General features: G+C 43.6%; 2 protein-coding genes across 6 annotated transcripts in view; one reads left to right on the plus strand and one right to left on the minus strand.

The window, feature by feature from the left end:
* Positions 1 to 8,178, plus strand: part of PPP4R4 (protein phosphatase 4 regulatory subunit 4) — a 99,789-nt gene extending 91,611 nt beyond the window's left edge. For 3 of the 5 annotated variants that reach the window (XM_081047589.1, XM_081047592.1, XM_081047593.1), the window contains 2 exons: positions 3,440 to 3,587; positions 6,721 to 8,177. In XM_081047589.1, the coding sequence (XP_080903715.1) occupies positions 3,440 to 3,587; positions 6,721 to 6,745 (173 nt within the window). In that variant the 3' untranslated portion in view covers positions 6,746 to 8,177. Of the gene's footprint in view, positions 1 to 3,439; positions 3,588 to 6,720 lie in introns of all 5 variants that reach the window. The other 2 variants (XM_081047590.1, XM_081047591.1) reach the window with 1 other exon arrangement.
* A 3,338-nt stretch (positions 8,179 to 11,516) lies between these two features.
* On the minus strand, positions 11,517 to 19,861 carry SERPINA10 (serpin family A member 10; the record flags this gene model as incomplete). Its single annotated transcript, XM_081047615.1, has 5 exons — positions 19,822 to 19,861; positions 16,593 to 17,339; positions 15,140 to 15,413; positions 13,436 to 13,586; positions 11,517 to 11,708 (listed from the first exon to the last, which is right to left on the minus strand). Exons 2-5 carry the CDS (start codon positions 17,290 to 17,292, stop codon positions 11,517 to 11,519), a joined length of 1,317 nt encoding a protein of 438 aa, XP_080903741.1. The 5' UTR covers positions 17,293 to 17,339; positions 19,822 to 19,861.
* Between the last annotated feature and the right edge of the window lie 2,668 nt (positions 19,862 to 22,529).

Raw genomic sequence — 22,529 nt, forward strand, 5'->3', positions numbered from 1 at the left:
AGGTGTTCACATAAAGAAGAGATTTTATCTATTTGTGGGACTTAAGACAGGCTTCAAGATGATTGTGTCATGTGAGATGAACCTTAAGGTATAGTAGGATTTTCATAGGCAGAGATGGGTATGGCATAACATCCCATGCAGAGTACCTGTCATAAACAAAAGCTGAGTGTTGGTGTCTTCGGGGAGAAACAACAGGCTAGTTTGGCTGGGGCATGGAGTGGGTGTAGGGAGAGTAGTGTTAAAGAAAACTGAAAGGAGAGACCAAAGTCATAGTTTGGAAGGTCAAATTGAATGCTTTTTACTTAACATGAGCCCATCATTAATTTTCTGGTGACTTTTGCCTGTCATCAGTTACAACATCCCAAGGTTATGTGGGTACTACAGACAGACTGGAGGAAATGTAGAGGGAAGGCTAGTAAGGATTCCGGGATATAAACTGCAGTGTATCCGTTGGTCGTGGGTATGAAAATCGATGGGACCTTTTTGGAAAGCAGTTTGGGAAAGTTCAGCAAGAATCCTAGATTTTAAAAATATTCTATAATTTAAAAAAAAAAAATCCCATTTCTAGTGATCTGTCATGAAGCAATAAAATATGATAAAAATATGTCATAGTATGTACCCTTGATACGATGTGATGAAATGGCACTTTACCTTTGTCATCCTCCCTCGAACTCATCATTCTAGTTTAATGTGAGAAAATCATCAGACAAATTCCAATGAGGGACATCCTACAAAATATTCGACTAGCACCCTTCAAAACTGTTAAGGTCATCAAAACCAAGGAAAAGCCGAGAAAACTCAGAGCCAAGGAGAGCCTAGGACACGTGACAAGTAAATGTAATGTGGTATACTAGATGGGGTCCTGAGACAGAAGCAGACGTTAGGTAAAAACTAAGGAAATCTGAACACACTATGGATTTTGCCTAATAATGTATCACTGTTGGCTCGTTAATTATAACAAGTGTCGCACACTAATGTAAGGTGTTATTAATAAGAGGGAAACTGGGTAGGGGGTAAATGGGAAGTCTTTGTACTATCTTCTCAATATGTCTAAAAGTTTTTTTAAAAGTCTATTTAAAAAATAACATTTATAGAAACTTCAAAAACATGAAATGCTCAGAGATTCAACAAAATGTGTGCTAAATGTACACTAAAAACCTTAGAACATTGCTGAAAGAAATTAAGGAAGACCTGAATAAGTGGTTTTAGGACAGGGAGAATTCCCCCCGCCCCTCCGTCTTTAGTTCCTACGGTTGGACTAACGATGAATAATATAATTGACCCAAGACTATATTAACAGGAGAAAAACCAATTTAATACGTGTGCACAGGAGAATCATAAAATTCTCAGATCATAAAATGAGGCTCAAAGCAATGCTCAAAGCAGGCACCTTTTTGTATTTTTTAGACAAAGAAACAATATGTTTGTGAAGAAATTAATAGGACAAAGAGGAGAAAGTTAGGGCTCATTATAAAGAAATATAAGCAGAGTTTGGATATTTATTAATGAGGAATTTAAAGACAGTAGTAAATAAGAAAAGGGGCTACAGGGCTTGTTTATACAGACTCTTTGGCTAGAGTTGTTTAACTCTAGTGATAGGTTGACTCCTGCTGTAGGGCAGACACCTTTCACATGAAAGGTTGATTTCCTGCATTCAGGGAGATGGGAGGGTCAAAGTACCCTCTGACCTGGCTGCTTGTCAAGTAACTTTAAATTCAAAGGAAGCAAAATGCCTTGTGGGATATTTCGGTGGCTTGTCTTGGGCCTCGACACTGGGGAGATATACCAGGTTTATGGATTGGAAGACTTCTTATTGTGATGACATTAGTTCTTTTTAAGTTGATCTAGAGATTCAGTGCAATCCTGATCAAAATTCCAGCAGTCTTTTTGTAGAAATTTATAAGCTGATTCTAAAATCTATGGTGAAATGCACAGAACTGAGCACAGCCAAAATCGTTTTGAAGAAGAAAAAACAAAGTTCGAGAACTTAAATTATCTGATTTCGACACTAGAAAGCTCCAGTAGTCAAGACTGTGTGGCCTCCATTCACATAAATAGTCAGCAGAGTTTCAGTGGTGCTCTAAGATAAATCAGGGGTGATGGGGTGGTAGTTTTCAAAAAGGAAGCTAGAATAATTGGATAGCCATTAAAAACAACAAAAACCAAAAACCTGAACCTCAATTCTTATTTCACACCATACCCAAAATTAACTCAAAATGTTTTATAAACTTAAGCATAAAAGCTAAAACTATGACATTTCTGAAGGAAATATAGGAGGAAGTTTTTGTAATTTTGGACTAGACTATGAAAGATTTCTCCAAACCATGAAAGAAATTGTTAACATTGGGCTTCATCATAATTTAAAACTAATGTGCTTTGAAAGACATCATTAAAAAGTAAAAAGGCAGGCCATGGATTGGGAGAAAATATTCATATTACATATGCCTGACAAAAGACTTGTATCCAGAATATGCAAAGAAATCTTTAATCAGGCAACTAATTTTAAAATGGGAAGAAGACTTGACCATGCTCTTCACAAAAGCAGATACACAAATAAGTACATGAAAAGATACTTAACATCAGTAATCATTAGAGAAATGCAAATTAAAAGTATGAGAGAAAAAGACAAGGAGATACCACTTCACACCCCCTATAACGTCTAAAGTCAAAAAGGCTCACAGTATCAAGTGTGTACGAGGATGTGGAGCAACTCCAGAACTCTTGTATAATTCTGGTGGAAATGCAAAGTGATAACAACCATTTTGGATGACAGTCTGGCAGTTTCTTATAAAGTGAAAATATACACTTACTATGTAATCTAGCAATTCTACTCCTAGGCTTTTAATGAAGAGAAATTAAAACACATGTCCACATACAGACTTGTACATGATTGTTCATAGCTGCTTTATTTATAATAGTCAAAAACTGGAAAAAAAATCCAAATGCTTATTAATAGGAGAATGGATAAACAAATTTTGACACATTCACACAATGGAACACCAGTCAGCAGTAAAAAGGAATCAAATATTGATATACTCGTGCGCAACAACATGGGTGAATGTCAGTATAACTATGCTGAATGCAGAAGCCAGACAAAAAGAGTACATATTGTATGATTCCACTTATATAAAATTCTAGAAACTACCTGCGAACTATCTATAGTGACAGGAGGCAGATCTCGGGGGTGGAGAACAGAGGGAAGGATTCCAAGGGGGCAGGAGGAAACATTTCATTATGATGCGTGTGTACCCATTTGACTGTGGCGATGGGTGCATACGTATGTCAAAACCTTAAAGTCATGCAGTTTATTGTGTATAAATCATACTCTACTAAATTGATTTAAAAAGAAAAAAGTCGGTTATCATTACCCTTTCTTCGCTCAGGCTCACAACTTTCTTAGAACATTCAGTATGTCTGACTATGCCTGTCTTACTTCCAGACGATTCATTCCAGACTCCTAATGCCAGTAATGCTGCACCTTCCTTTTCTCCTAACACTCCCCTACCAAGCACCTCCCGTGGGACAGGTAACTCCGTCGATCCAAAGAGCAGTGGAAGTAAAGATGTACAACCACGTAAGGCCAGCTTGTAAGTAATCCAGTGATGTACTGCTAAATGTATCACCCTACTCTTTTGCTCAGTGCACTTTCCTTCCCACTTACATACTTTCCCCCAGACAGAAAACGTCTGTACTGAGGAAATGTTCTAAATTAAAGGGGATTATCAGCACGCATGCCTGTTATGTTCATGTTTTTATTATATCAGATGTCCTACGTACGGCAAAGACATTGTAGTTTGAGGGAATCGACAAGAAACTTTAAATGGCTCCCACTAATATCTGAGATCTGCTTATTTTTCTCTGAGATGTTTGCATTCGGGGACTTTATTGGAGAGGACCTGGGTATAATTGCATCCCTTTAAACAACTAGCTCAAGTGCATACAGTATTCCATCATCCAGTGCTCAGAAAGATGGGTGCAGCTGCTGCCACTTAAGAAAATACTACAGCGTGGAATCCAGAGTTGTGGGTCACTGGGCTGGAGATTTCTCCAGGCCATGCTTGTCTCCATCTGTTTGTTTGTTTGTTTGTTTATAATTTTATTAAATTTATTGGGGTGCCATTGGTTAATACAATTATATAGGTTTCAAGTGTACAATTCTATAATACATTGTCTGTATATTGCATTGTGTGTTCACCACCCAAAATCAAATCTTCTATCACCATATATTTGACCCCCTTTGACCTCTTCTACCTCCCTTCCTCCCTCCTTACCCTCTAGTAACCACTAAACTGTTGTCTGGTCTATGAGTTTTTGTTTCTTTATCTTGTTTGTTTGTTGCTTTCAGTTTTATATCCCACGTATGACTGAAGTTCTCAGCTTTTTTCATCTGACTTATCTCACTTAGCATAATATTCTTAAGATTCATCCATGTTGTCACAAAGCGCAGCATTTCATCTTTTCTTGTGGTAGAGCAGTATTCCACTGTATGCATGTACCACATCTTCTTTTTCCAATCATCTATCGAAGGACACTTCTGTTGTTTCCATGTCTTGGCCACTGTGAATAATGCTGCAATCAACATAGGGGTACATATATCTTGATGGAAAATTTTCAAAATTTCCAATTAGATATCCAGAAGAGAGATTCCTGGGTCATATGGTAATGGTGTTCTTAATTTTTTGAGGAACCTCCATACTGCCTTCCATAGTGGCTGTACCACTTTACATTCCCACCAACAGTGCATGAGGGACCCTTTTTCTCCACAGCCTCTCCAACACTTGTTATTACTTGTCTTGTTGAAAATCGCCATTCTGGCAGGTGTGAGGTGGTATCTCATTGTGGTTTTGATTTGCATTTATCTCCCTAATAGCTAGTGAAGTTGAGCATTTTTTCATTTATCTGTTGGCCATTGATATGTCTTCTTGGGAGAAGTGTCTGTTCAGGTCCTCTGCCCATTTTTTAATTGGATTGTTTTTTTGTTGTTGTTGAGTTGTATGCATTGTTTATATATTTTGGATATTAACCCCTTATCAGAGGTGTTGTTTGCAAATATGTTCTCCCACTCAGTTGGTAGCCTCTTTGGTTTGTTGATGGTTTCTGTTGCTGTGCAGAAGCTTTTTAGTTTGATATAGTCCCATTCATTTATTTTAGCTTTGAGGTCAAATTCCCTTGCCTTTGAGGTCAAATTTGTAAAATCCTCTCTAATACTAAGGTCCATAAGTTTAGTACCTATGTTTTCTTCTATGTCTTTTGTTGTTTCAGGTCTTATATTTAGACCTTTGATCCACTTTGAGTTAATTTTTAGTATGGTGACAAATAGCAGTCTAGTTTCATTCTTTTACACTTGGTTTTCCAATTTTCCCAGCACCATTTACTGAAGAGGCTTTCTTTTCTCCATTGTATGTTTTTGGCTCCTTTGTTGAAAATTATTTGCCCATATATGCATATATGTGGGCTTATTTCTGGGCTTTCAATTCTGTTCCGTTGGTCTATGTGTCTATTTTTTTTTGCCAATACAATGCTGTTTTGATTATTGTGTGTTTGTACTATAATTTGAAGTCAGGCAGTGTGATACCACTGCCTTTTTTCTCAGGATTGCTTTGGCTATTTGGGGTCTTCCTATCAAAAGATTGCCTTGGAATTCTTCTATTGAAGAACATACTTATAACATCAGAATGTAATTCATTCTTTTATCAAGTTATTTTTCTAAATGCCATAGGCATTTAAAATAAATAAAGACCATTAAAACTTCACATTTTTTGTAAAGACTCGTTTATTTCAGATTACCATCTTTATCTTCTATTGTTGAGCATGTTTTTCTTTTTTTTAGATTGAATTTTCTCTTGCTCAATATATAATATGTAATTATACTAATAATTATATAATTGTTTAAAAATGAATCTAGAAACAAACACTCTAACAAATCACATCGAGTTTGTTTCTTCTTTTCTGAATAATCTGAAGGAGAGGAAACATTGGTATCACAGCTGCTTTTTTAACATGTGGCTGGATCTACATGTCCATAATGGCATCGCTATGTAATGTGGATCTGATTTGGACTTTGTCATGAATATACATTGAGCGTAATTGAAACAGGTGATCGGTGTGGTTATGTTTGGTTATGTTTCTGTGAGCTGTTATCCACAATAGAGCACCATGCCATAGCCAAATGAAAAGATATCCTTTTTACTTAAAATAAGCCTAGGAAGTGATTTTGGAAAGTATTAATTATCTCAGTTTTGTTCTATGCAATATATTCTCCAACTTTTTTGTGTCATAGAGATGACACACACATCTGGTATTTAGGAATCTCAGTGTCTTAAAGGAAATATGGGAATGCGTCGTATCTTAAGTCTTTTAAGGCCAGACAATTGATATATATATATAGATTGCATTATTTCTGTAAATAAAAACTGTAGGAAGAGTGATAGGCCCTGAATTGAATGCTGTTAGAGGCACATAGGATTGGGTAATTAAAGGTAATTCCAAGTAATCTTTAATGTGTAATTAATTTTTTTTTCACTTCATTAGAATCCTTATAGGTTTATTCAAAGTAGATTCTATCTATATTTCTTTATTTACTTTGTAAGTATTGTATGGATAAAATTTTTCATGTTTTTTCTTTTTTTCTCTCTTCTCTCTCTTCTCTTTCTCTCTTCTCTTCCCTCCCTCCCTGATTCCTTCCTTCCCTTCCTCTCTCTTTCTTCCTTTTTAACAAAGAAAATCCAGAAAATCCAATCCTTAAATCATCTGCTTGATAAAGGAGGCAAAACAAGACAACTGGAGACAATGTGATTGATGGACAAAAGCTAAAGCAATGGCTGGGGCCTTTTTTTTTTTTAATGAATGGAAAAGAGATATAATGGCAGCAGCTGATGTTGCTAAACGTTCCATATTTGAAATTAGATTCCCTAGGAGTTATGATATATATTTCTCAAATAATAATGTGGTTACCGAATTCCAATGTTATAGTGAAATGTAATGCAAAACAACTTTAGGTATGTGCTTTACTGCTGAAGAGACAAGTCTGCGTTTGTTTGTGCAGGAAACCATCTATTTAATTGTTCTAGAGTTTTAGCATTTAAAAATTATACATCCAAATCAACTGAAATTGCCCTCGCTACACAATCACTTGCAGGGGGACTTGGGAGTAAGAAAGACATTGCATTTTCTCATGAAGTTCCAAGCCCAAATGAAAAGTCACATCGAGAAGGATACAAACAGCTGTCCCCAATTTTATCAGTCCAATCGTGGTGACGATATGTTATACCTGGACATTCGGAAACTGAAATTTGGCAGTGAAAATTCCACAAAGATTTCTGATAACTTTCAGCCAGAGCTACCTTAAAAATAACAGATTGATGATTTCCTTTATTTCCCAGAAGAATTTATTTTATAAATACTTTGTTTACATTTTAGGTTGTATTTGTTCTTAATTAAAAATGATCACTCTAGTTCGAATCAGCTGTTAGTCCAAGCTATCATGCTTAAGCTATGTCAACAGCATTTATTTGTACTAATGCTAATATTTCCATCAAAATTTGCCTGTGGAACATATACGGTTATTAATTTTAAAATGTCAGTTCTCGAGATATACTGTATGAAGCTATTGTCAGCTTCTCTATTTCAAAATGCAATCAACATACAACTATATTGATATTAGAAAATACTTGTTTTTTAAAATATATTGATGTATGATAAAGATGATTTAAGTTGTGAATGCATATGCGTGTGTGGTTACTTTTTATAATGTGAAATAATGAATAATGAATTTACTCAAAAATAAAACATAGGTTAATGAGATACCTGTGTTTGTGAAAAAGTTTTAAACACTTTCCTGCAGTTTTTATTCTATAATTAAAGCGTAAGACCGTTCACTTTTAAGTAATGAATCGAAGCACACCCGACATGAGCTGTAAATGACTCAGGACAGCGACTCAGCGTGAAACTTCCACTCCATCTGTTCCCCCTTTGCCCGACAATCGGCCTCTTTGGGGCTCTTTTGAATGATTCTTACAATCTTTCATTTAAGGACAGTCAGGTGAATGTAGTTGTTCAACCAACTATTTTGTCAGTAATTAGCAATTGAGTGAGGATAGAAGCTGGACGGTCCTGGCTAATGTAGCACACGCTTTGGGGATTTCACGTAACCCGGTGTCCCCCGAGGCACCAGCGTCACTACTGGGGAACTGAGCACACGGGCCTGAGCGGGAGTGTGTGTGGTGCGCTTGGGACCTCAGGGCGGCATCAGCTTTCCCACACTTTGATTCATAAGCAGCATTGACTATGATTTTAAATAAAATGGAGAATTTCAGTTTATTTGTTCAATAATTTTATTTAGCAGAGTCAGGAACTTTTATTTTCCAATATGCTTGTGGGAGAAGAGGAGAGCGATTTGACAGAGAAAAGGTTGCTACTGCTTCTAAAATTCAGGCATCTACAGAAGTCAGCTGCAGTCTTATGCCAAGGCACTAAAATTTCAATTAAGACAGACAATCAAAATTACATTGGGAAGATTTCTTTTCTTTTTTTTGCAGAACATAATTTCTAAAATCATTGAAATATTTTTTAAAATTATACTTCCAAAGACAGATATATATAAAAACAGTGAAAAATAAATTGGTGACAGTTATGAATATCCACACACATCTCGATTTACACTGGAACAGGATTGATACGCTTGTAAGAGTCCTCAGATTAACACTTTATCACATACCGTGTTTCCCCGAAAATAAGACCTAGCCAGACAAGCAGCTCTACTGCGTCTTTTGGAGCAAAAATTAATATAAGACCCGGTCTTATATCATATTATATAAGACCGGGTCTTATATTATTATAAAATAAGACCTGGTCTTATAGTATAATAAAATAAGACTGGGTCTTATATTAATTTTTGTTCCAAAAGATGCATTAGAGCTGATTGTCCAGCTAGGTCTTATTTTCAGGGAAACATGGTAGTTCCTTTAAACTAGTTGTATGACAAAGAAAGGTCTCTCCCATCTGTAGCTGCAGGGAAACAGTGACATGGCTTTTATCTGTTTGTTAATTATGGAAAGTTGCACTTTTAAGGATCTGTCCTAGAATTTCACAAGTCAGCATTACAAGCAAAAATCAGACCTGCAGGACTCAATTTTATTGGTAGAAATGGAGATAGGGCTGAAAAGGATTTTACTTCATAGAAGAAAAATAAGGAGCATATAGAATTTTTCTTCCATAACTTCATACACATTTAAAAATCATTTCCATTATTTAACTTGAGCTCAGATGACCTCCTCTGAAGGATGCATCATTTTCACTTGCGGTTCGTGGGCATATGTGAGATATTTGAACTGAAATGAACAGGCTCTTCAGCTTGAGTAGGAGCTTTACAGTGCAGAGAAATGAATTAGATTAATTCAATAATCTGTTCTCAATTGTTACAGCGTGTGAGAGAGAATGTGTGTATGTGGGTATCTGTGTCTGGCTGGCTGTGTGGGGACAGTTGTAAAACCCTGACACTGGAATATAGTGAAGCCTGTTACAGTGGTGAGATTTTTCCTCTCAGTTGAAACCTTGAATTCTTTGTATGATTAATTATACTTTTTATTGTTCTGCATTTCTTCACCATGCAAATATACTTGGAAAATATGAAACCTAGTGTCTTAGGAGCGTCTTCAAGCATATGTTGGAAAGTTTTTAAAAATGTGTTTTTAAATAGAGAATAGAGCCGTTTTCTGCCTTAAAGAGCAACATGTTAGATATAATCGTTATGCTGTCGTTGTTTTGCAGTGGGGAGATGAGGACAGAGTTCAATCTGCATGTTATATGAACTCTTCAATAATAACGGACCTTTTCCTAACTGGGTTTGGCCATATTTATTTCAGAGGGTATTATGTTCTCATAGACTTTTCTTTTCCCCTCCCAATTTCATCTCTTAAAAGTGGGTAATTTGACTGGACCCTTTTTTATTTCTCTTTCTCCTATTTTTCCACAAATAAACCTGATTAATTGAATACTGACAGGTCACTGAAGAATGCCAGTTGGAGTTAGTCCTCTATTTTTGTCTCTCTTTCTAGGCCCTAGAATTGCCTCTGCCTTACCATGGGTCAGCTAGTGCTGGAAGGAGTACAGGAGTGAATTCATGTCCACATTTTAGAAGACGAAAAGCCAATGTTTATGCTGCTGCTTAATATCATTGCCTATTCACATTAAGTAAGATACACGTTATTCTGATGTACATTGATAGTTAAGATGACTAATCAGCAAATTAATTTGAGGTATAAAATTGGACAGCAAAGAGACAGAAATCCAATTAGGCATTTAGTCAATAACAGTTGACACTCCAGGATTAGATAGCCGTATTCATGAGTCTCAGAAGTTACTCCTAAAATATTTTGTCTCTATGACAGAAAATGACTGCTTCAGAAAGTGTCGGGGGTATTTGCTGTTTTCCTTTTAACCTTGACATCAAGTCTGTGCTTATCTGCTGTTGGACCCCGGTGGGTAACTGAGAGCTGAGCACGTGCTGCCTCATTAAGTGGGCTCAGCAGATGTTTCAGAGACAAAGAAGGAAGAGTGAAATGGGCCTGGAGTCAAGAGACTCTGCCATTGCCGCACTGGGTGACTTTGGGCAAGTGTTTTGCTTTCTATGAGGTGTGCAGTATCGTTTATCATAAGGTGCAGTAGGCACGGCGCCTAAGCCCTATGAGACTTTTAGGGGCTCATGAAGGTGTTTTACTTCTTGCAATAAGCAAGTTATGTACTTTGATTGCATTGGTATAGAGACAAATACAATCCAGAATATAGTCATCATTATACCAATGCAGTCATGAGACATAATTTTTAATATACATATATGTACTTTTTTTATGGAGGAAGGAGCCCATGAAAGCAAAAGTGGCCGAGGCCTGTGAAAGTCCGAATGTGACTCTGTCTCTGGTTCCCCCTTTCTGTCCTTTGTACAATGAAGGTGTGGAACTATGTGGGCCTGTGGCTCAGTTAATACTTCTGCCAAATGACCGGATGACCGCGGGGTGGACCAGGCTGCACCGAGGCAGACGCTGTGACCAGGACTGACGACAACCACTTCCTTCTCATTTTAGTCAGCAAGAAACGATTCTACAAGAGATGAAAGGAAAACACCTATTTTGCACCAGAGGGAAGTAAAGAGAAGCACATGACCCATGGAGAATGCTTCATGAAGCCAAAGGCTTCATCTGGAAACAGTGTTCTGAGTTACTGTTTTGGTTTGTTTTGAATCCAGATACGTGAGTAACAGAGAAAAGTAAAGATGTTCTACCAAACGAGTCTTGAGTCAACAACAAAGGCTCTTAGAAACAGGCTCAAAGTACCAGACAGACTACCCAAACATCTCCTTAAAACAAGTTTGAGTTTAATACTCCAGTTTATCTAAGAATGGCTCAAACTCACAGCGGACAGGGGTCCCCCTTGTACCACTCAGAGCCAGTGTCCTGTGTGGGTTCCCATTCCTCTCATGGGGCACCTGCTATGCACTGCGTACCAGTGCATGACGGGAGTCACAGCACAGTTGGATTCACCACCCTGCCCAGAAAGAGAAGCATTCTAGAGGTTTCTTCATAGATCATGAAATGAAATGGCCGGTCCACTTTGATGATGGGAGGCATGGAATAAGCAATAATTTCTGACAGCGTTCCCGCCATGGCCTCAGTTCCTTTTTCATTGACCTCGATCACCGCTCTTTGTAAAACCTAGAAAAGAAAATAGTATGGAAGACCATTTGGGTGGCAGCCCCTTGACATTTTTTCTGTGGTCCTTCCTCCCCATGAGGCCATGCTTCTGGGAATTGGTGGTACGGGGCTCCTCTGTGCTAGAGGAATGGTCTGAGGTTGCACCAGGGACTGCCTTCGAAGCCCAGAACGTACCAGGAGACCCCAGAAACCCCGTGTGAAACACTTCCCAGATGTGCACAAGGGACTCTGGCCGACTCGTGCCCACGTGCGTCAGATGCGCAAACATGCACTGAGCATGTGCTTGTGCTACTGATTGTTGAGCTGAGCTGAGCAGCAGTCCTCCAGCAGGTTCTTAGGCTGCCTGGACCCTGAAAACTTTAACCTTCTGGCAGCAAGGTGGGTCAGGGGTGGGGCTAGTCTTCTGGAGCAGCTTCCAGCTCCTGGTACTGCGCTCAGGAGGCCCTGGGACGAGCCCTGGGGTCCCCGAGGTCTTCCTGAACTCTGGCTGCCTGCACTCAGGCCACCTGTCCTGTGTGGGGGCCCTTTTGTCCAGGTGACGTGAGTGATATGCCTACGTCTATAAGTATTATAAGAGGAGATAATGAAAATATCAGTGTAATAACACCTGGAGATTCCCTCATTTTCTGGAGTGAAAATTTACTTCCCAGAGTAAACAGGGAAAATATTTAATGGCTTGTGATTTAAATTGTAAAACAGCAGCACGAATTCTTTCAGGCGCTGGTCTGCAGGATCGTCCTGTTTATCTGACTCACCTTCCCTGAGATGCTAGGGCCTGATTGCAGCCAAGGTTGCCCTACTGAGTCCTATTTAAGTGGACACCCTTTTAAATGTTTCTTGGAATTAGGAAATGCAATTGTCTGGGAAAATACTAACCAAACCCCACAGTAAGAAAGAAGTGTAGTAAGATGAGCTGCCGTTTGGAAATGTCAGAACGTTTTCTTGGTTGAGATAATGACTGGGGGTTACTGCTGGCGTGGTGAACACAGGCCAGGAATGTTAACCAGTTCCCGGCAATCACTGCGCTGCCCCGAACAACAGATGGTAGTTTCTCCTCAAAATCAATAGCCCTTGCACTGAGCAAACGGATTAGCTGCAGGTGTTCCTTGTGGAAGCTGAGGAACCTTGCTCTTAGTAGCTTTCCAGGCAGAACAAGGGCCAAAGAATATGAGTTAGGAAGGAGTTACAGGTCAAAAAATATATACATATGAAAAAAACACAACCCAATGTGATCTTAGTCATCTGTGAATTGGGCTGCTTTTCAAAGAAGTGGTGAGTTCCCGGTCACTGGAATTGTTAAAGAAATCGGATGGTTATTTTGTAGGGAGATTATAGAGGGGATTCCCACCAGGGGTAGGAAGTTGAGCCAGGTAACTCCTGGGGGTTTTTTCCTTCTTAAAAGTGGTGTAATTTCATGAAATTTTAAGCGAGTCTGTGAACTGATTCCTTTTTAGGGGTACATTTTTCCTGGAGTGTTTGAGAGAGAAGAGGGAGAGCTGTGCATAAGAGAAATTAAATTACTTGAACAACTGCTCTAATAAAGTAGACCAACATTCTTAAAACATCCCACTTGAATGCTATTTCAAGTCTTCGGAATTTAAATCTAACTTTCTACTACACCTTGGTATGTCATCAACGTTAAAATGGTTTGGTTTGCAAAATTATTTGTTGGTTTTGGTCCCATTTCCTACGTAGGTCTTGGGTCCTAATGAGAGATGCTGACTTACCTTAGATACTTTAAGATTTCTCGCAGTAACCGAGAGTTCGCCCAGGTCAGCCCAGGGTGAGAAGATTCTTCTGATTCCCATCTGCTTAAGCAGTTCATGCATCTCATACTTCTGATCTAACTTGAACTTGGGAAAGAAAACTTCCATATTTCTGTGGTACAAGTACATATAGTGGTAAAATGTAGACAAAAGCCTAAAAAAGTCACACTTTCTTTTTTTCCTTCCTCCAAGGTTATTTCCATTAACGAATGAGTCTCAGTTGACTCGTATGTATAGCTCATTCCATTCTTTGTAATGGTCTTGCTCAGAGAAAATAGTTCTGGCTTATCAAATGTATCTATAACTTCAGCGTCACTGAACCAGTTTTATTTCCCAGCCAATGACTCACATTCTCTTTAGCAAAGAATACCATATTTTGTATCCATTTCCCTGTGTTTTAAAAACAACCCAAACCAATAGCTGCTTCCAGCAATCCTACAGACTCCAGGATGATGTCTGTATTCAATCTCTAGATTCTGTAGATGCCCAGAATTCCAGGAAAAACTTAGGAGTCTGGGGACGGACAGCAGGAGGGGAATGAAGGAAACTCTCAACCCCCGATGTATCTGTAGCCAGAGAAACTCTGATATTATCTGTTTTATATATATTAGAGTTCTTCTTTGAAAATACTTTGTTCGGAAAGATGAGTTCTGTGGCTCAAAAATAAAAAAACATGAAAACGAATTGACACTAAATTAGTCTTAAAGAAGTCTCAATTTCTTAATCTGAGAAATGTAGCCCAAAATACCAATTTCACAGGGCCATTCAGAGGATTGCATCAAAGAATATTTGTTAAGTACCCCAAACAATATCTGCTATATAGTAGGAACTTCATATTATTTCCTTTTGCTCATTTTATCCCCCTTCATTTTTTCTCTCTCTCACCCACATCCGGTCCCTCAGCAAATCCCGTCTCCTCCAGCTTCCTAATTGATCCAGGATCTCCCGCTGTTCACCACTCTGCTGCCACCCCCACAACCCACAGGGCAGCACCCTGAGCTGGATGGCTACACTGACCTCCTGACTGGTCTCCATGCTTCCTCCCTCAGCCCCCTAGTCTTTTCTCAGCGGAGGGGCTGTGTGGCCCTTCCAGACCATGTTGTTCCTCTGCGCAGAGCCCCCTGTGGCTTCCCATCCACCTCCGGAAGAACCCAAGTCTTTTCGGGGGCCTGTAAGGTATGGCCCTGGGTGGCTGGGCCCCTGGTTCTTCTCTGGCCTCATCTCCTCACTGGCAGCCCATCAAGCTCACTCCCATCCCAGAACTGTCTCACTTCTGCCTGTGATGCTTCTCTCCCCAGGTAGCCACAGGGTCACAGGTCACTCCTGGGCTTTGCTCCCCACCTGGCGTTCACCTGCACCCTGCTGGCGCCCCCATCCGCTTCCTTGCACGATGACTTGTCTCCCTCCCTTCATTAGAGTGTAAGCTCCTTGAGGGCGCTGTCGTGTGTGTGTCACGGTGCCCGGCCCAGGAGCACCTCAGTAAGTGCTGAGTGAGTCAACGAGCCACGGGCTGTGAGCGATGCCGGGATAGAGTGGACAACAGGACAGGTGCAGCCCCTGCCCTCGGGGAGCCCACGGGGGGCCCGGCATCAAAGCACGCCCCTGGGTCAGTGCTCGCAGAGACGGGAAGGCTGAGCTCGTGCAGGGCGAGGGGACATGCTGTACCTGGTTTTCATGTTTCTCAGCCACGTGTCCACCAGCTCTGTGGTCAAGTAGTCTTCAAGGGCGAAGTGGTCACCCATTTTCTTCATGAGGACCACCAGCATGGTGGCGTTTCCTCGGTAGGGCAGTTTGAGGATGTGGCAACGAAAATTCTTATCAAAAGTGGAGGCGAAGTTGCCAGCCCTGTACATCATGGGCACCTTGACTGTCCTGTACTCGTCCAGGTGGAAAGTGTCCTCCTCGGTGAAGGCAGGGTCAAAAGGGCTCAGCCAGTTCCCTGAACAGGTGAGAAGAGAACTCGTTGTGGAAACCACCCTCCGAGAGAGCATCGTTCTTGCCAACGTCATAGGGCCCAGGGTTCTGTCCCTCTTCCTGCCCCAACTAGGACAGGCAGTCCTTTACGGGCTTTGTTTTGACCACAGCTCAGGTAGGGAAGATAAATTCCCCAAAGGCCAGCCTTTCCCGGCCTCCTTCCCAACTGACCAAATGCAGACCCACCCGCAGGCTCTACTGGAATCACACACACCAGCAAGGAAGTGTCTCTAGACAACCTGCTCCCGTGTGGCTTGCTCCAGCCCAGAGAGGACTTCGGGCCTCTCCCTGCCCCTGTCTTCCCGAGGGACCCTCCCACTACCTTTTAGCAAGTGCACACCCACGTGCAAGCGGAGTCCACTGTAGCAGAAGTGATGACATACCCCACCCATTGTTGCTTAGAGTGGTTCTGAGAGAAGGGGTCCCCTGCTGACCAATCACCACGTAATCCAGGGGAGGCCACCAGCATGTGGCAGCATGACCCTGCACACAGACCTCTGTCCTGGGGGTGTGGCTTGACTAACTGGAAGTACATCCTCCTCCTGGACTCTGCAAGTCCCTAGTGTCAGCGTTCTGCTACAGCGGCAGCCACACAAGACCCCTGCCCCGTTAGAGGGCCAGGATGTAAGGACTCCCTTGCAGAGTTTGGCTTCTGCCGTCTATCATGTGACCTTGATCAAGCTGACCTCTCTGAGCTTCACTTTCATCTGTGCAGTAGGTGGGAGTGTCCCCATTTTCTTTCTATATTAAGAATCTGAGGACAAGAGACTTTTTGTCACTTGCCCCAAGTCACAAAAGTAGAGTGAAGGAGCAAAGATGTAACCCTAAATCTCTCAGATCATTTGCCTTCTTTTTTCAATGACCCCGATTCCCTGTGTCAGAATGTCAGAGGACAGGAGAGCGATGGAGAGGTGGTTGGAAAACTGTAGGGACTCCAAGCACGTGGGCCACCAAGGCAGGGACGTCAAGTGAACATGCCCCGCATTGCGGCTGCCACGATGTACACGGTCAGTGCCTGTTTCAATCTGGGAACCCTGAAAACCCGTTCATCGAAAATCATGGGGCATTAACCAGACCCTGGTCAAACAGGAAAGGAAGAGACCGACGCAGAGGCTTTGGGAGAGCCTAACACAATGAAAAATACCTTTGAGCAAGATGTAATCCACAAGAATTAATTTGGTGTCAGGATTAACCTCATCAAAGAGTTTGGGGATTTCCCCCTGCGTCGTTTTGTTAATGTAACGATTCAGGAGCCCTTTGGCCTGTGAGGCATTGCGAAAATTCATAGTCACGCACTCTGTATCGAAATACCTCTTGGATAAATTGAGGAAGGTCTCTTTGACATCGAAATCCTCGTGGATGAAGGCCCAGCTTCCCTGGGTGAGGCCCAGCTCTTGGTTGCCAGAGAGGTGCTCTCTCAGCTGCCGGAAGAGGGCTGGCAGGAGCCAGGGCTGGGTCTGGTTCTGGGCCTGCGGGCGGAGCCCGCCCTCCAGCGGGGCTTTCGTCTGCCCTTTGGCCCCCAGCGTCAGGGCTGCCATGGCCGAGGACAGGCCCAGAGGGGAGAAGATCACGTTGCCTTCGTGTCTCATGGAGATCTTTCGAAGCAGGCTGAACCCCAAGTTGGAGGTCTCCTCAGAGAGCTGCTGCCCGCTGGCCGTCAGCCAGCTCTCGTCCCTCCCCTCGGCAGGCTGCACTGCCTTGGTGGTCTCGTTCTGGGCCGTGGGGGGCTGCAGAGTCTCCGGCTCTGCCTGGGCCTCTGGTGACCAGGGACCAGGGGCCAAGCCGGGCACCAGCCACACCTTGGCCAGGAGGCAGGGGAGCAGGAGGCTCAGCACTGCCTTCATTTGCTCAGCTGTGGAGGCCAATGGAGCACTTTTCTTCAGCAGCGAGACTTGGGAGAAAAGAAGGCAGAGATTATTTTTAATGCCTAATACAGTAACTCCTGCCTGTGTCATGATGCAACCCTCCAGTGACCCAGCTTCCTTCTTGTGGGGGGGCCTGGAGCTTGGCTCACGCAGCCAAGTTCCCTCAGGGAGCCCTGGAGCAAGTGGGGCTGTTATTTGTTCACGTGATGAGGAGATTCTTCCACAGAGCAAAACCTCCAGGTCCCATCCCCTGCCAGCCCTTGGGCAGCTGGTCTCCCCCAACTTTCCCACGCATTCCACTTCCTCCCGGAAGAGGTGGGGACTAAACAGGACACCTCTGGCCCGCAGCCCCGACTGGGTGTGGGTCAGAGCAGGGCCTGGGTCAGGAGGTCTTCACAGGCCTTTTATCGATCTGCTTCATTCATTGCCCTTGGTTGCTGGGCCCTATAGCAGCCCATCGAGCTGGGTTTCGGGGACCTGTGTCCGGGGCATGTTTGGCTGGGGATTTAGAGGGTCTCAGTGGTGGTCAGGACCAGGAAAAGGGAAAGTGCTGCATTTGCCTGCTTGGGTGGTCAGAAGTCTCTCCCCTACCCTCTGCGACATCACTCCCAGCCCTGGGGCTCCCTTACACAGCTCCTTCCAGGTCTCCCTTCCTTCGCTTCCCCGGAGCTCCCTACGAGAGAGCTGATGACTAGCCAGCTTGTCCAGCAGAGGCCTGGGCCAAACTCATCTAATCCTCGCAGTGACCTGTGGAGTGTGTCCTCGCTCTCACCGCCCCAGGTTGCATGGTGGAGCCAGCCTTCCAGTACCAGCAGTGGGCCTCCAAATCCTGCCCTCCTCACCACTACCCATCTCTCCGGGCTGCCTGGCATCCTTGGGCAAGAGCCTGGAAAACACGAGCACCTGCACAGTTTCCATCTGAATAAACGCCTGAGGGCTGGGCTGTGTCCCTCCGCTGTCTCCACACTCAGTTCCTGGTGTTCAGCTGATAGCACCAGGCCTGTGACCCAGAGGCTGACTGGTCACCAAGACGCACCCTCACTCTCTCTGGGCTCATTGTCCCAGGACGGCCTGGGTGGGGCGGGACCACTGAGCCCATGGGCACAGAGCAGGGGAGGCTGCAGACCTTACAGGCGTTCCCATCATCAGAGACCCTCATTCTGAATCAGGCAATCTGTAGCAAAATGTGGTGACAGGATGAAGTCCCCAGGCCTATTCCTGATGCAGGGGTCTGTGTCCTCATCTGTGCCTGGTACAAAGTGACACCGGGCCCCAGGACTCAGTACACTGCTCCTTATGCTGAACAGGGCCACATAATTCAGGGCCTCATTCATCCGACAGCCTGAAGTCACTGCCTGACTCGAAATACGTCTGCTGTGTTTCGTAAATGTCCGTGTTTAGAGAATCCTGTTCAATTTTAAATGGCCAGCCGTGTTCAGTAGCTCACGCCAGTATTGAGACCACTGGGTAAGGACCCCCTACATTGCCCAAACATACCCCAGGCTCATCCCTTCATTATACAGGCAGACCTCATTTTCTTGCGCTCGGCTTTACCACACTTCTCAGATACTGTCTTTTCATCACCGTGGAGGCCAGACCCTCCACCGGCACAAAGATTAAGACTCACTGAAGGTTCAGATGATGGTTAGTATTTCTCGGGCAATAAAGTATTTTTTAATTACATTATGTATATTGGTTTTTTTTTTTTTAGACATAATATTAGTTAGTGCACACTTAACAGACTGCAATATACTGTAAATGTAACTTTTATAAATGTACTGGGAAACCAAACAATTCACGGGACTCTCTGTCCCAATATTCACTTTCTTGCGGTGGTCTGGAACCTCAGTACCCACAGCATCTCCGAGGTCTGCCTGCATACACTAGTTAGCCCTACTTTGTAAATTAATAAATCAACTCCACGGCAGGGTACTTCTGAATTCAGCTCACTTCTCTCTGTGACAGCTGTCAGGAAACACTGCCCGCACAGCAGACAGATATCACCCCTTCCGGTTGCTAAGCCTTACTGAGTATCTCCTTCAGACCGGGGTGGCAACCCAGGAATACATGGACAGTCCCACGTATCCCCTAGGGTCGTTCATCAACTGAATGGTGCAGGATCTGAATGCAGGGGCAGCTCTCGAGCACTAGGGTGCCATCAAGCACACCATGGGTGCATCATCCTAAATAGAAGCTGAGTGGTAGAAAATCAACCACTCACTCAACGCTCCACAGCCTTGAATGTACCTGGGCAACACCCCCACCCAGCCCGGGAAGTGGGGAGCTCGCGCACCTGAGCAGGAGGGTCCCTGGAGGAAAGTCAGGGACTTGAGTGTGGCTTCCACGTGAGTGTTGTGGGCATGAACTCTGAAGCCTTAAAAGCCTCATCGTCTCGCCTCCTCCCTGCAGCTGAAGGCCCCTGTGTCCACAACATGCCCTGTGCCCCGCTCCTGCCCTCCCCAGTCTAGGAGTGGGGGCTCGGTGCTGCCCAGGCTCCCACCCCCTCACCTTGGAACCCATCCAGAGAGGATGAGGACGTCTCTCCCCAGCCCTCGTGTTAGACATTGTGAGGGCCTCCCTTTAAATGGCGGCTTCTTACCGGTGAGTGGCCCCCAGGTGCCGGGGAAGGTCCTTCATTCAAGGAAAACCAGAAGGCTAGGGTTTGCAGCCAAACGCCTGCAGCAAATATTTGCTATTCCAAAGGATGGTCCTGTGGGACCGTTACTGATTAACGTCCTCTTGGGAGATGGTGGCGTTTCTGGAAAAGCAAAGGCAAAGAGACAGCTGCTCCTCCAACCCTGAATGGGACGGAAATTTCTCCATGGGAACTCCTGCTTCTCAACTCCAGCTCCCAGTGAAATGGAGTTGCTCCAGGTGCTGAGCACTGGAAGGGGGGTCCCACCAGGTCTCCTGAGTCCCCACCTCAGGATTGGGCACTGTGTGGGGGACAGGGCAGAGATGACAAGAACTATTTCCATGAGCCCCTCTTCCCCCCAAGGAACTTTCAGTCCAGTGGGAGAAACATATGTAAATCACTATTAGCAATACAAAGTCATTTCAAGGTCAACCCACTGCTTTACCAGACTCATGAGACTGGAATCCTCAAGTACCTGAAGTCAAGAGTACTGGAGACCCTTTAAGACAAAAACCTCCGACCTATGAGACTCCCCTTTTGATAAAACAAATATTTTATGTGCCCCTCACTATCCTGAAGTGAAAAGTATAGTTAGTATAACATACCCACGACATTTTTAAAAAAGCAAAATACTGCTTGAACGATAATATGGAGGGGAAATAAAAGTAAATTATAAGGAAATAATGTTTTTTTTTAATATGTAGACGCTCCGACATAACTGCACTGGAAGTCTATACTGATGCCGCCGCAAAAAACCCAAAAAACGAAACAAAGCAAATACAAATCTTCCTCTGACTTACATGGTTGTTGTCTTCACAGGAAATTCAGTGGGAATTAAAACCTTGGGAGGAAACAGTGTTTTCATATGAAATAAAACACCCGTGGGAGTGTGAAGGTCTTGGCTCGGACAACCTATGGGGTTTTCACCCGTATGAGCTTGATGTGGGATGGTTTCGTCATGTGAGACCTGGGCCACTTCTCTGTGGTGAACAGTCCTGAACATTCCAGTATGTCTGGAATCTCTGGTCGTCTTCACTGAATCCCAGTAGCGTCCTCCAAAGGTTTGTGAAAATCAGAAGTGCCCCAACCAGTTTCCAGAATGTTCCTTTGGGGCAGTGTCTGTTCTATGGAGAAGCCCTGCCTTAAGAGGTCGCAGTGTAGGCAGCAACGCTGGCCTGGGCTTCTCCACTCAGCACAAGAGCCCCTTGGCCTGTCGTTCGCTGTGCCTTGCAGCCGAGAGGCAGAACTTCAGACAGAGGAGGCAGGACTGCTTCCTACAGGCTGGGGGTATGGAACCTTTGCCAAATGTCTGCGAGGAAGCAGGCGTGTGAATGCTGTGAGGCACGGCAGTGGTCACGAGGGCTTCAGAAGGGATGTAAAAATCATTGAGGTGCCTTTGACCATCTGGAAGGCTCTTAAAACTGCTGCCATTCAGAAATGGATCTTTATAAGGAAGGCAGCAGAATGTACTGGAAAGACTGTGTACACCAGACACCTCTGGGCTGGAAACCCAAGTCCTCCAAATTCCTAGCTGCCAGACCTTGGGCATGTCATCCAGCCTCTGAGCTTGCTTCCCCCTCTGTAAAATGGCCAGAACTAAGCCTCTGGCCGATGCAAATCTCAGAGCAACTAGGAAGCAGGAAGCAGATAGAAAACATCATTCCCAAGGCCGTGGGCCCTGGCCCCAGGAAGTGTGGCTCACAAAGTCTCTTCCTTCAGCGAGAACACGAGTCCTGCCCTGCTCCCAGCACCTCAAACTCAGTGACAACCACCGTAGCTTGAGCTCTTTCGCCAACTGTGCGACCAGGAGCAGCTCCTTAACCACCCTTTGGCTCTGTTTCCTGATCTGTAGAATGGGGCTGCCAAGCCTGAGCGGTTAGGACTGTTGTGAGGACACAATGAAGTTGTGCCTGTAAAGAGCTTGGTACCTGGTGGGAAGTGCTAATCAATGGTATTTGTCGTATAATTTTAGAGCAGAATGCACCTGGAACCCCGATTTGGACGTTACAGAAGAGAAAATGCAGACCCATGGCCATTAAGGTCTTCCTACCGGTTGTTGGAACCAGAACAGCATAAGGCGACCTGACTTCCAGTTTGCCCTGGATTTCAGCTTATCACTCACGTCTGTAGAGAAAGGTTGGGAAAGAGCTGATAGGAAGGCCTCTGGTGACCGGACTAAACTCCGAGGCAAGAGAACAGCCCTTCCTGGAACTCCCCATAGGCAGGAAACACAACTCCCCCAGCAGCACACGCACACACGTGCACACCGCGTGCACACATCTGTTCTGGACTCTTTTCTGTCTGGTTATAGCCTTTCCTTATTTTCCTTTTGTGCTGCTGGTCATCACTTATTTATTTCAGCTTTTAATTTAAAATTTTTATTTTTAAATAATTCCAAACAAGGTAATAATGTTGCAATGACAGTTACAAAGACCTCCTATAACCCTTTACCCAGATTCCCTAATTTTTAAACACTTTTCACATACGTTTTACAATTCCCTTCTCTCTATATATATCTGCATACCCCTCCACGCATTGTCTTATTCTGAATCATTTGAAGGGATTAGGTAGTCCCGAGAAC

Source organism: Rhinolophus hipposideros (genome assembly GCF_964194185.1).
Source record: "Rhinolophus hipposideros genome assembly, chromosome: 5".
Lineage (NCBI taxonomy): Eukaryota > Metazoa > Chordata > Mammalia > Chiroptera > Rhinolophidae > Rhinolophus > Rhinolophus hipposideros.